Source organism: Equus przewalskii, chromosome 26 (assembly GCF_037783145.1).
Source record: "Equus przewalskii isolate Varuska chromosome 26, EquPr2, whole genome shotgun sequence".
Lineage (NCBI taxonomy): Eukaryota > Metazoa > Chordata > Mammalia > Perissodactyla > Equidae > Equus > Equus przewalskii.
This window is the reverse complement of record NC_091856.1, coordinates 36589913-36604254: the sequence shown is the minus strand read 5'-3', so window position 1 is coordinate 36604254 and position 14342 is coordinate 36589913. Positions and strand designations below refer to the sequence as shown.

General features: G+C 58.2%; 1 protein-coding gene across 5 annotated transcripts in view; it reads right to left on the bottom strand.

Moving 5' to 3' along the window:
• COL5A1 (collagen type V alpha 1 chain) overlaps positions 1-14342 on the bottom strand; it is a 170388-nt gene that overhangs the window by 122099 nt on the left and 33947 nt on the right. For all 5 annotated transcript variants that reach the window (XR_011533551.1, XM_070596216.1, XM_070596214.1 and 2 more), the window contains exons 2-4: positions 7559-7726; positions 1360-1573; positions 228-390 (exon numbers count right to left, since the gene is read on the bottom strand). Coding sequence is in view for 4 of the 5 variants with exons in the window: in XM_070596216.1 (XP_070452317.1) it covers positions 228-390; positions 1360-1573; positions 7559-7726 (545 nt within the window). In the remaining variant the exon portion in view is untranslated. The remainder of the gene's footprint in view (positions 1-227; positions 391-1359; positions 1574-7558; positions 7727-14342) is intronic.

The following is a 14342-nucleotide window of genomic DNA, read 5'->3' as shown; positions in this document are numbered from 1 at the left end:
GTTAGCCATCACTGTCCTCGCATGGCCTCTCCATTCCCACAGACCACAGACACCCCCTGGGACAGCAGCAGTGACCGACAGAAACCGTGGCCACATCGGAATAGCAGCCTGGCCCTGATGGAGAGACAGGCCTGCCAACAGCAGCCTCAGTGGCTCTAACCAAGGAGTGACCGCTCACTGGCGTCTGTTCCAGGTGGCCTGTGGGATGGCCTGGCCCTCCTGCTTACCTCAAACACTTCCTCATCCAGAATCCGGGTGCCGAACACGATGATGCCGTTGACGTCTATCATGGGGTGGTCACTGCGGTCCAGGAATTTGGTGGTCTTCTTTTTGCAGTCCAGGATCAAGGTGACATTTTTCTTGTGGACGCTGAGAGCAATTCTGTGCCACCTGCAAAGAAACAGACAGCCCGGGCGGGTGAAGAGGGACGTGCATCACAGGACGCAATACGGGCACCTGCTGCAAGGTACAGACACGCAGAAAGACTGTCTGTTCCCTGCACGGTCACGGTGGAGCTGAGCCTCTGCAATCAGACGGTCTGGGCACAGACCCCAGCCACACGCGTGCCACTGTGAGAGCCACTGCACCTCTGGGAACCTCAGATTGCTCGTCTCTCAGACGAGGTCAGCTGTCCGAACCTGTAAACTCAGTGGGAAGCCCTGAGCACAGGCTCTGAAACCCGGCGTGGGCTGGCCAGTGGGCCAAGTGCAGGCAGGGACAGGAGCACCGCCCGGTGGGTATCCCCCAAACCCCCAGCAGCAGGCTGAAGGCTGCTGGAGAAGACCGATTTTGATGGGAAATGGTGGGACCGATGGAGCTATCTGAAACTCTGAGTGAGAAAATACAGGAATCACGTCGTGAAGGTCTTCAAAGACCACTGCACGTGGCTCAGACCCGTCAGCCACAAGAGAGGCCACGCTCGAACCGCCAGGCTTTAGGTACGCACCCAGTAGAGAACGCTGGAAAGACGTGCTTTTGTTTTATTTCGTTTTGATCATTCACCCCCACATCTCATGTGTCTGTATCCTTAAGCATCCTTAAGTCTTTTCTGGAACAAGCTGACTGCAACGGCACAATCTCCTGTGTCCCTTCTGACACCAAGAGGCTACCATCGGATGTACGTCAGTGCATCTTACAAATAGGAACTGGACGTCCACGGGGAAGAAAGGGCTTCCCAAAGCCACGAAGGATGACCCGAGACAGGGACCCAGCCCTCAGGCCCCCGAGGCCTCTCTCTGCTCTCTCTGGGCTGGCGCCCACCCCCTGCTACAACATCCCCATCCGGCCAGCGGGCTTCAGGTGGCCTGCCCCGCCCCTCCAGCAGGAGAAGGATCGGGCTGCTGAGTGGTGCTCACTTACTTGCCATCTGACAGGTTGATGCCCCTGAAGAGAGGATAGTCCTCCGGCCCTGGTTTCCCTGTGTGGTCTTCGTAGAGGAAGACGGGAGAGCGGCCCATCTCCAGGCCGATCTGCTGGATGCCCTGCTCGTTGTAAATGGAGACCAGGAAGGCCTGGCTGCCTTTCTTGGCTTTCACAGTGGTTAGAATGGAGAAATCCTCAGGAAATGCAGATGCTGGAACAGAGGATAGACATAAGAAAGCAGTTAGGAAATCTCCAACTGTGTCCAGCTGCAGGTCTCTGCAACCGAACCAGCTCAGATATCTGACAACCTTTGCCGCATGTGCACAGCCATGGCTGCACATCTGCACCTTGATCAAACGGTTCCTGCAGCCCTTTCCTAGCATCACATGGCCAAGCCTATCCACTTGGAGGCTCAGTTCAAATGCAAACCTCATTGGTCCTTCCAACTGTGAGCCTTCAATGCCATCTTCTCAGTTCCCACACCTCAATACATCTGTGTATAAATCCTAATTAGAACCTCCTAGATTGTGAGCTTCCTCCGGGCAGGGGCTATTTCCGAGGCATCTTTGTACCCTCTGTAGGGCCTCAGGTTGTGTCTAGCAGCTCGTGTCTCATTCAGCACCCTCTGGATGCGGGGAGGAGAGAGAAGCGGGCAGGAAGGCAGCAGGCAGGGGGCATGACTAGAACTGGACCTTTTTTTGCCATTTCTTGGTTGATATGCAAAACAGAGAAAAAGTAGAGAGAAATCAAAAGACTCCAATCCAAATTTTAAAAGGAAAACAAAACCCTGGTGTGTTGGCAGGAGGGAACGCTCCTTAACCACAGACCGGAAACAATCTGAGGTCATTAAAAAGCAGAGCCAGGCTAGCCCTGCCGAGCGCACCCAGGTCTGCTCTACACGTCCAGACTCCACAGGCGCGCCCTGCATCCGGGACGTGACAGGCACTCTCGGCACCCCATCCCCATCAGTCCTGGAGATGAAGTCAGTGATCGTCTCTCACCGCTTGCCACCCGCAATTCTGCAGAGAGCCTGGGGGGCCAATCGAGCACAGTCGAGCCAGCCAGAAACGCTCAGCCAATGTCAATGTGCTTCTCGGAAGCAGCCAGAAGGAGCTGCACCGAGAGAGGGGTCAAAGTGGAACCTCTGCCTGGAGGAAGGGGCCGGACCTGAGGCTGCAGCTGCCCCACGCCCAGGAGCGCTACAGAGGCTGCGAATCTGGCTTAGGGGCCTGGATAAGAACAGAACCCATCGTCAGACCCATCCCTTCTTCAGAATTGCAACAAGGTCAACCAGATGGCCCAGCAGGCCACCAGCCTTGCTGTCAGGTGACAGAACAGAGATGCGAGCAGCTTCCAGCAAGGACACTATCCATGGGCGCCCTCTGCTGACGGAATCGCCGTGCGGCCTGGCAGCTGGCCTGGGCGTCTGGTCCCTGGAGCAGAGCGCCGCAGGTGGCATGCTGGGGAGAAGCTGCCTCCAGGGCACCAGGACAACAGCATCCTGAGGCTTCCCAGGGGGTGGAGGAGAAAACCACCCTCTGTAGGACCCAGAGGGGTGGGATCTTGCTGGAGAGGGCAGGAGAGGCCACCGCTGCTTCAGACGGTGAAGCCACCCCCAGCCTCTAAAGGCTGACAGAGAGAGCATGCTGTGACAGAGGCGGGTGGAAAAGCCCATCTGGCTAAGGTGCCCGTAGGGAAAGGCCCAAGGCTCCCAGCTGGGGTTCAGGACCCCGTGTTAAGGAGCTGGGTGCTGGGGTCTGCTTCTGGGCTCAGCGCCACGGCCCCGCCCACCCCCCAAGGGGACCAGCTCAATGCCCCCATTCCCAAGTGCAGGGGGACAGCTCCAGGAGGCAGGTGACGGTGGTCAGTGCGATCATCTGTCTGAAGAAAGGCCAGTTTCACTGAGGAACCGAGTCAGGCTGTCCTTCTACGGACAGGAAGCCATTTGGGAAGAGGTTTGTTGAGGCCACAACTGTCACACAGCCATCAGCTTCACAGTGTCCCTCCAAATGTGAGGGGGGATGTGAGGGGGGATGAGAGATCATGGCCTGAGCTGTACAGCCACGGAGTGGGAGCCCCAGGAGGGACCCCAGACGCCAGGCCAGTGGCAGGACCTGGTGGCCCAGTTGGTTCCTGAGCAAATGAACGGGTGGGGCCGGAGTGGTGTTGGTCCTGAAGCATCTCAGAGCTCGCTGTCCACATCCAGGGCGGACTGGGCAATTATGACGAGTCAGTGACTCCCTCGCACTCATTTCAAAGGGCCACCTGCCTCATGTCCCCATCTCATGAGGACTCCATGCCACTGACAGTTCTTGTCCTGTCTTGAAGAATGAAGAGCCCGGGAAGTGAGAGGGCCCACTCTCTCCAGCGTGAGACGTGGCCTGGGACCACAAACCGTCTCTCCCGGCTCAGTAAGATGCTATTTCCCAATTTTTAAATCTCTCTGGTAACAAATTTTCTCTGCTCAGATAACCTGAAAGAATAAATTACGTTTAACATTAATCTCTCTCCTGGCAAAATAACAATGGATTTATTGTCACTTTAGAGATGGTCCATTCTAGTCGTGACACGAGCCAGGATGCCGGCACACTTTATAATCCACAATGTCTGGGCAGTCAGGGAGAAATGAGTCTGTCGTCCCACACTTCATATTTTATTTCTCTGAGCAAAGTCATGATTGAGGGGTGGGCTTGGCAAGAGGCCCAATTACTTCCTTGCATCGTCTCCTTTTCACTAAGCCTCGGGCGCAAAGGCACCAGAGCAGTTAGGTATACAGTAGGAGTTTAATCAATGTGTTTGCTGTTAAACTGAATCCGACTAAGCCAACAGTTATGGGACAGGATGTTCTGCTGGACGGAGGCTGATTCTGGAGCCCCCACCCTGCCATGGAGGGAAGGCCTGGGGTAAAGGCGATGGGGTTGGGGGGGACATCGTCACATCCAACCCCTACCTCAGACCCTGATCATGAGGGGAGTCTCAGGGGCCCCAAGACCCCCAGGGCAGGAGGACATGGAGAGAGGACCCCAATCGTCGGCATGAGAATAGAGGGGACCGGGTGACCATCAGGGGAGCCTGCCTTGTTCTGGTCTCCCCCAGAGGGGACCCCTGGACCTGAGTGATTGCAGCAGGTGGCGCTGGTTCAATGGAGGTAGGAGTGCCCCAGCATGGGAGCCCTGGGGCAGAGGGGGGTTCCCAGGAAGCCAGGGCCTCCTCAGGGGACACACTTGCCTCCTGTTGTCAAGGAGGATCCCTGAAGGCTTCTTCCAGGGTCTCAGGCCAGTCTTACCTTGACATGATGTCCCCCATGCAGGCAGAGGGTGACAAGGCCTGGGGACCCCCCCAGGCAAGCAGTGCAGCCCTCTCTACTCTGTCAACAGTGCCCGCTCGCCCAGAGCATCAGTGCTGGGTTCTGCTCTAGTCCTTACAGCCTAGTTTACACGGTGTCAGGGCTACCCAGTGCCAGCCGCTGAGAAAGTCAGTGGCTTGGAGCTGAGCTCCCTGGTCCCACTGACTCAGAACCCAGATGACTAGAAAACCCTCTTAGAATCAGGGCGGAGTGCCAGTCGCCGTCTTGCTAGAAAGTGCAGAGAACACAAACTGCTCATCTTCGCCTCATGGAAGGGCAGGATTCCTCGGGAGAGCCTCAAGCCATGGCGCCTCGATTGTCCAGTCAAGAGACGGGAGACCACAGGCCACTCCCGCAAAGCTGCAGGATCAGCGAGCGGGGAGGCCAACGTGCGTGGACGCCAGAGGTTCACTCATGTCTGGCCTGGGCTGGGGACAGGCGGACACGTCCCCTCAAAGGTTCCCAAATACCTGCTCAACCTTGGCCACTGAGCACTCATGACCCAGGCCCGCTCAGCCTGCGAAGGGGGCGCCTGCATCTTCAGGGACCCCAAGCAGCCCACTGGGCAGGAATCGGGGACCTGCTCCTTATGGGAATAAGTCACCTGCACATGGGCTTCCCTTCGAACCAAGACACGTTTACAGATACCTGTGCTCAACTCAGGCCACCGTGCCCCCAGCCTTGCCGTGGCCACCTGACCACACCAGCCCTCCCTCAGCAGCTGCCCAGCAGACACGGGCACCTAAAACGCAGGCGGACACGGCCACTCCCTGGGAGACGGGCCTCAAAACAAAAATGATGACAGGCGGCGTGCTCATTCAGAGGTTTCCAAGAGAGGGAGGAACAGAGAAGCCGTGTTGTGTCATCAGATCCAAGGTACACAGCGTCACGCTCCGCTGAGGAGCTCTAAGAATGTCCCCTGACAGCTGGCACTGACTCAACGCCTTGGGACCTGCAGAAAGGACTCCACAGAGACGCCCATTTAACTCACCCCACAGCAAGCTCGTTTTATTCAGCTTTAATGAGGTGATGGTTATATATGGACCCACGCTACGACATGAGCTAATTACGACCAGAAGACCCTGTAAGAGCCATTTAAACTCTTTGTCCAATCAAGGTACTAACTTGAGAGCTTGGGAAGAACGTGGGCTTATAAACAATTCCCTACCTTACTGCTCAGGAACCCATCCCAGACCTCCAATAATGAGTCTGCATTCTGACAGCCTACGCTTTCTTGCCACAGGGTAATGCGAGGGGAAAGAGGATACAAGGACCCGAATTCCAGCGAGTCTGCTGTGCCAATGACCCTGAATTGGGTGACAGAGATCAGACTAAACTAAATGTCAGCAACTGACTACCGATTCCCTCCAAGGTAGGACTCCTGATTTCCAAGCACGGCCTTTGAATGTGACAACACTATGCACACGTGGTACGGTGGGCATTTATTCTAGCGCACAGGGTCACCAAGCTCTTGAGCAGTCAGCTCCCTCAAGTCTTTCCCTGGACCCCGCCCCCCAGAATCTCTACGACAGGAATTCTAAACCGGGGACATGGGGAGAAGCAGGCGACTTCTGGACAAGATGCAAGTGAGCATCCAGTGGTGATTCTAAAAGATACGTCCATCGCAAAGGCTGAGGAAGGCTCCTCCGGATGCCTGGGGAGTAAACCCCACGTGGGAGTGAAGCAGGGAGCCCCGCAGCGAGCTCCGTCTGTGAGGGCGAGTCAGACGCTCTTGAGGCTGGGCATCTGCCACCCAGGGGGACTCGGCCCCCAAAAGTGGGCTCCTTAAGAGACCTTGCAGGTACTCGGTGCCTCTGAGCGATCTCATCAGCCCAAAATGATGTTCGTGACATGACGTGACCCGACCTCTCTCAGAGACGAACTTTTACAAGTCCCGATGGGTTTCGAGGAAGGCTGGGAAACAGCTGGGGTGAAGCACAGAGCTATGGGTGGAAGGTCAGAGGAAGCAGAAATGCAGCCCCTGAGAGTGTGTCCTTCGGGGACACAGGGGGCACATGGGAGAACAGAGACGCCAGAACTTGTCAAAAGATTGCCCAACTCTGGGTTCAATGTCAGGGTCACATCCGGGTCACCAAAAGGATGGTGCACGGTCTTCTTCTAATAATCACAAAACAATCCTAAGGTGAGTTCACCTGCCCACGGGCCCCTGGTCCCTTTCTGATCTGAATCACAATGAGGAGCTCATTTAAGACAGAGGGGAGGTTATCAATCGTGGGCGTATTTATGCCCATCCAGATGAGCCCAGAGGGTGGGAGGAGGGGGTGTCATGTCCTACCCCAGGGCCAGGTGACAGGGACAATGTGGATGCTGCATCTTAGCAGCTAACATCGCTTCCCACTCTGGGTACGTGATTAAAAGCAGAGATCTGGCGCATGGCAATTGATTCTGATCGTGTGCCTGCGCTCTCTAGCTGGGAGCTATGATGTTTGATTCATGCGTCTCTTAATGTCACTGCCCCCAATTAAGCTTCTCTCCGGAAGCCCTTCCTTTCCCGCGACCCTGAGATTTCTCTTAACCTTGTCACCAGGGAACCATCCATCTCCCTGTTGCATTTGGAGTCCTGGCAGCCTGTCTACAGCTGGAGATACACCTGCCTGCAGAATCGATGGGAACAGATGAGCCTCACGCACCCGACTTTGCTGGTGGATGGTGATGGCTGCTGGGGTTGTGTTTGCACTATAATGAGATCAAACCGGGCTCATTAGCCGGGCTTCCTGGAACACCAAGGCTGCTTCCCCACCACGCAGGCTTCCGGCTCTGCTCCCCGGCTGGAGGCAGGAGGGTGGAGCCGTACGCACCATCCAGAACACACACACGGACGTCTCTTACCAGGGTACAGCTGCTTGGTGGGTGCACTGAGCTGAGCATCTTTTGTAACCCTGTAGGCAACATCCGGGCCTTTGGAAGATCGTCTCGTTGCACAGAAACCTGTCGTCTTTGTTATTCCATCAGGCAAGTTGTGAAAATCTAGAACCTTCAGGAGATCTGCTGGCTGAGCTGAAACGACAAAGGGTAGGTGCGCGGTTAGCCCCAGAGAGGAGAGCAGTAGCGCTCAGCCCAGGCCCGCCTTCTTGGGAGCACGCCGGAGGGTTCACAAGAATTGGAAACCAACCCCTCGCCTCTTCCCCCCACCCGCACCATGGCCAATTTCTGACACTGGGAAGATGCTGAGGACCCGTTCAGGAAACCAGGTGCCCGGCGGAGGAGGGGTGGACCACTTTGGAGAAACGCACACGTGTATTTCAGCAGAACCACACTCCGGTCCCAGATCCTGCAAGCAGCCACACGCCAGGGGCAAACCCTCGCTTGCCCCGCCTGACAGCCTCCCGTCCTGAGTCTGCACTCACACTGCTCCTTCACTCCCAAGTCCTCAACCAGCAAGAGCTGGACAACCCCCGGGCTCCCGGACACGCCTTCTCATCAGTGTTCCAGTAACACCTGCCCCGGACCGAAGCTGCAAGGCAGTGGGAGACCCCGTGGCTGACAGACGCAGCCTCACAGAGGGCGGGCTCAGGAAGCAGGATCGAGGGACAGCTGGTGAAGTCTGTTACGCAGCTTCCCGAGTTCAGGCACCGCTACGAAGGAGAAGGGCGGGACGCTGCTGGCACACTCTGTCCCCCACCGCTATCCGATCAAAATGTGATTTTCCTGTAACCGTTCACAGCAAACATCCAGTTTCCATTTGCCCCCAGAAGACCCATGCCTTCAGGGCAAGACAGTGTAGAGCCAAGGACAAGGAGGAGGAGGTCCCTGCATGCCTTCTGGAAAGTTCCTGACCCCCCCATCCAGGGGCTCCGCAGAGAAGGGCAGCTGCGCCTGAGGGCAGGGGAGAAGCTGGCGTTCCGACTGAAGCTGGGGTATTCACTGGAGGCCTCGGCCGCCCCCCAAACGCAAAGGATGGCGCCATGTGCCCATGGCTCCCTCCTTCACATCATGAGGACCCCAGACCCCCAGACTGTGATGACCGCAGGCTTGGGATCCGCCTGCCTGTCCTAAACAAGGCAGTTTCGTGTGGAAAGTTCAGCTGGTGTTACTACAAACAGGAGGCCCCTGGGAGGCCAGGCAGAGACAATAAACTCAAACCTGGAGTCAAAGTGACAAGAGCCAAAGCACGGAGCTGGGGGCTGCCCGGGGGCCCCCGAACCCAGCGGCCAGCATCCGCCTGCACACGCGGGTGTGGGTGGGGCTAGCTACGGACACTTTGCTGCGGCATGTGGGCCCTATGTGGCCAGAGCACAACACCGCCCTGTCCCAGGTGGTTGGTTCAGGGGTGGGCATGTGACCGGGCCAGGCCACGAAGCTCCATCCTGGGGCTTTTTCCTTTGGGAAAGAGGAATCGTCTCTGCTCTGCTGGCTCCACAGTCCACAGCATGGGCTACGAAGCTGGAGCCACGGGCAGCCGTCCCCCAGGGCTGTGGGGAGCACCTGTCTGGGAATCTGAGAGACAGACTTGGGCCACACCGGGCTCCTACATCAAGCTGTGCCTAAAGGCGGCTCACCTACATGAGCCAGTAAGTGTCCTTATGCTTATGGCAATTTGGGTCAGATTCTGACACCTGCTACTACAAAGCCAGCGGCCACGGCTGGGTGCACCCAGGATGGACGCAAGCTGGCCCTTGGGTCTCCGGCCCTCCTTGACTATTCAGGTTCCCGGCTCATCGGCCTCACTCCCCAGAGGGGTTATTAAATGCCTGGGACTCAGAGGCAAAGTCCCACTGTTTTCACAAGGGCGGGAGTTTTGGAGGCTGGCTTCCCCTTGGCTGGTTTCCCAGGACTCCTGCAGCCAGCTCCTGCACCTGGAGCCCAACGGAACCATCAGACAGGAGAGGGCGGGGGCCCAGGGGGCCGTGTGGCCTCACTGCCTGTCCAGCAAGCTCCTAACAAGAGAACCGCCCAGACAAGGTGCCGTCCAGAGCAGGCCCGGAGGGGAGCAGATGCCGGGCCAGGGCGTCCAGGGCAGGCCACATGGACGGCGCCAGGGGGAGGTGCCGACGGTGCCCTGTGGCCACCCTGCCGCGATGAGATGGGAGCGAGGGCAAGACAGCAGCCTGGGCCAGGCTCCGAGGAGAAAGAGGCTGGAGAGAAGGGACGCTGCTCTTCTCCATCATGAAGTGCGCGCCCCCCCAACAGTTTCCTGCAAGGCGCCCTACTACGCAGCTTCCAGATCTCTGAGACCCCTGCCTCCAGCGGGGCCATTTCTACAGCTCGGCTCCACTGCAGTCCTCTGTCACTTTAATCGAGGGACCGGAAACACGAGGGACGAGGATCTCTCACCTCTGCAGGGACACGATCAGGACCGGCAATGGGAGGGGCAGCGTGGGGACCCAGGGCACTCTCTGTCCAGGCTGGCCTCTGCCCACGTACAGAGTCGCTGCCTCCCGTGGTCTCTGATGTTCCTGAGCGGCTCTCAGCTCCTACCCACAGCCCGGCCCCCGACAGCTGTGGCACCCCTGAAGCCCTCGGCACCGGCGACCCCTCCCACCCAGCCCCCACAGCCCTCGCTGGACGCTTGTGTACTTGACCTCAGAAGCAGAGCCAGGCGTAGGTGCCCGGCACAGCCCCAGGCCTGGACTCGGCCGTGGGAAGACATGGCCGTGCCAGCCGCCAGCTCACCTGCCACAGTGACACAGCGCCAAGCGCTGGCTCATCTCTGAGATTCGGCTCCAAGATCGGCAGTGGCCAGGGGACGGATCAAAGATCCCGGCTGCGGTTTCTGGGACTCACACGCCAAGGGCCCGTGGTGCCCCTCCCGGCTGCGCGGGCCTGCAGAGCTGTTTTCTCGATTGCTGACCCAGAGAGCTGTTTCCCAGGAATCTTCGGGGACATGTTTATAGATCGCTGTTGCAACAAGTTGAAAAGGCCACCAGACCTTTCCAGGCCCAACGCCACCTGCCCCACCAGCCAGGAGCTCCCTGTGCCAGAGCTAAAAAAAAATCTATTTTCAAGTTTTATAAAAGGTGTGGCAAGGGCCTGGGAGGATCAGCCAGGAAGGACTCCTGTGGACTCTCCTTCCCATCCACACAGAGCCCTCCCTCCAAAAACACTTTCCTGAGAAACCGGGACTCAGTTTCGCCATCAGGATGAGAATGTCACTGGGAGACAGCACCAGCTTTGGGGACAGGTGGGTGGGTTTGAGCCCGGCGTCAGCCCACCAGGGAGAAGATCTTGGGGTCACTTCCTCCCTGAGGCCAGTGAGAGAAGCTACCACAGTGAAGAACGCCCCCAGCCCAGTTCCAAGCCCCTCGGAGCTCCACAAACAGCTTGCCCTTCTCGCTCTCTCCTCCTTGAGGGCCGAGCTGGGAATATCCCATGGGCTCCCTCGGGGCTCACAGTGCATCCCAGCGGCTCAGCGAAAACAGCAAAGGAATTGACTGTGAGGCCTCCGCACCCAACCAGGGGCCAGTCTTTGTGCCTGAGAACGACCGGTGATGGGGACAAGGGCACTCCAAAGCCTGGCTGCTTCACGTCACCCTGGCCGTGATGGGCATCACCCATGGAGTGGGAGCAGAGGCCCCGGCGCGGTGGGCACCCCACCTCGGCTCACGCAGGCTCCGGCCCACCCTCCTTTCTGGGTTTTCTGGTGCCTTCCTGTCCCGCAGAGCCTGGGGAATGGAGAACAACTTTCCCAGATCCCCTTTCGGAAAGGGCTCGGGATGCAAATTAGGTTCTGCCACTCAGAGTCTCCTGGAGCTGGGATGTGAGAGGGAGGGTCTGGTCCACCCTGCAGGGTCCGAGACCAGCGTCATGGGGACCCGGCAGCATTCACAGCAGTGGCTTCTTGAAGTCTGGGTGGCAGCTCACTATGGGTGGCACCACCGTGAGTGGGGAGCCTCGTGACCCCCCACTCCAGACCTGGAATAAGGCAGCCCACATCACCTGGAGCCCTCATTTCACGCTGCTGGACAAGAGGCACCAGGGTACCCCTCAGACTGGCTGCCGTGCACAGCACGCCGGGCACTCATGGCCAGACCAGCAGCTGCCTCATGCACCCCAGCGTGGGGACCCAGAGACGGTGGGGCTGAGACCACGCCGGTGAGCCTCAAGGATGTGGCACACAGCCCCGTGAGAAGGACCAACCTCAGCAGCCAGCCTGCCTGTGACCAGCCGGGCAGCTTCCCTGTGCTTCCCTCCCCGGGGCCAGCAGAGCTCTTGGGGTGGGCTCAGGCACCCAGCACCCACGAGAGCCATGGATGGAAAGAGCCGGCTGCACTTAGCAGGAATTTAAATTGGTTCCTCGTGGAACGCAAGCAGCTCTGGACACCCCTCCTCGGTGGTGCTCAGAACAAGGAAGAGGTGACAGTGGCCAAGCACCCGTCTGCCCGACTTGAGGGCCCATCCCGGGCCCACACCCTTGCTTTGCACCTGGAACTCCTCATGGACAATACTTCTCTGCACGGCCTGCTTCCAGGAAGGGAACAGAGGAGGGCCTGTGGTCCCCACGTGCATTAGAAAGGATGCTGGTCAGGACCCAATCAGCATACTCCCACCAGCTACTGCCGAGCCACCGTCCTGCCAGCCCCAGGACAGGGGAATGCACAGGGAGGGGGCCCTCACCAAGTGCTGATGCCAGCGCCTCCTCCCCCCGGCCCTCCCCAGCCCTCAGGGCCTGGTGCCAGGGTCCAGGGACGGGGTGCTTCAGGACAGATGTCTCAGCTGAACAGACCCAGCTGAGCACCAAGGCCTCGTGGTAGGGGTGCACTTTCAAGGTTTAGTTACTCAGCCCCAGGTCCCAGCAGGAATTGACAGAGAAAGGATACAAAACAGCAGCAGGAGGCGGGCGGAGCCACTCGTGTGGGTGGGGCTTAGTCATCAGCTGTGCCCAGAGCCGCACTGGTGCAGGAGCCTGAATATACAGGGCACCCAGCCACGTTTGTTGAATGACTGAGTGAGTGAACCTACAGCGCTTACATACGACAAGCAGGGGCAAGGAGGAAAATGACATCTGAGTACTGAGTCCTGCTGCTATTTCTGTGAATAAAAGCACCACCTCACCTTGGCACCCTGCCTTACGGCCACCGTGTCACAGTGGCCTCACTCGGAGCACTGCAAGCTGCCACTCCATCCGCACAGGAAGGCCCTGAGGCAGTCACGCCTCCTGCACGAGGGCGGCCAGGGCTTGTGCCTGGGCTTTTGCTGGAATTCCACTCCTCTTTTGCTTTTCTCTAAATAAGCGACGCGTGTTCCTCACCACTTGCTATCAGTAGAGCGTGCCTTTGAAGTCCAGGCCCCATGTCCGTGCCAGACGGTGTGCTGGGTCATTGTTCCCTCCGTCCCCATGGCACGGGTCAGGAGGTTCATCAGAATCTGCTCTCTCGGTCTCAAATCCATCACATGTCTTGGATTCCACCAGGTCCCTCAGGACTGGAGTCCCAGTGGGAGGCGAGCTCTCTCTCCATCCCCCCAAGTCCAGGTGGCCCCCTAAGCCGGAGCAGTGCCCAAGGCTGCTCTACCATCAAGAGGTGCTTCTCATGGTGCCGTTTCACCTACCTGCCAGACTCCAGGCCCCGGGTCCTTTCCCAAATAGGAGGATTCTGCCAGACCCCAGCCACACGGAGGGACGAGGTGAGGCACTAACATCCCCTTTATCTCTCTAGAGGGTGACTGTCACCCTGTCCCTCCATAGTGGCTGACTCTCCCCACGGTCAACTGCACAGCCCCTGTCCACACGCTGCCTTCACCACTAAAGGGAGGCCGTGGCTCTCTTAACACACGCTCAGGAGCCCGGAGCCAGGCAGCACTGCTGGGTAAGCTGAGTCTGCAGGAACGATGCTGAGCCCTCCTGCGGGCACGTGGTCACCATGTCGGGATCCCCACGCCTCCCCAGCACTAGCGCTCCACGGCCCGTCCTCCAAAGGTCACAGCCCGACACTTAGAGCCCCCAGCCCTCCAGGGCCCAGCCCAGGGCCAGCCCTGCCCAGTGTCCGTGGCTGCAGAGGGAGCCAGAAGAACCCGAGGGAACGAGCCAACGGCGGGGGCAGGGGGCCAGAGGAGCTCTTAGCCCCCCCAAAGTCAACATCATTATCTTCAAGAGAAAATGTTAAGAGCCCTCTAAATAGCCACCAAGGTTGAAGTCCTCAAAATTCTCAGAACTAATTTTAGAGCCAGAAGGGGTCATAAGTAACATCAAGGCTAATGACCTTTATTCTGAAAGAGGAAATGGACAGAGAAGGGGAGTGACCATCTCAAGGTCACACAGTGAGCTAGTGCAGAGCTGGGACTGCAGCGGAGCCATCCTCAGCTTCTGATCCACCCCAATCCTGAACGTCCCTCCACCTTGGCACAGGTAGACGAAAGACGGAGCTAATGACAGGATGCCTACTGCAGCAGGGTATCCGATCTCGCTGTTCCCATTGCGTTTGTGGTTCTCTAAGTACAAAAACACAGGCTTCCCTGGGCTGTGGACCTCAGGAGGGCAGAGGCCCAGCCAGGCATGTCCCGCCGAGGCCCTGGGCCCACAGGGGCCTGGACCCTACAGACACTCATGGAAACTGTCCCGAACTCTGCGTTTCCCATGGCCCTAGAGCACCCAGCATGGGCCACCCATGGAAGGCACCTGCTCTTACTGCCATCCTTCCTAGTTCCTGTGTGACACTTCCTGGAAACAAGAAGATCC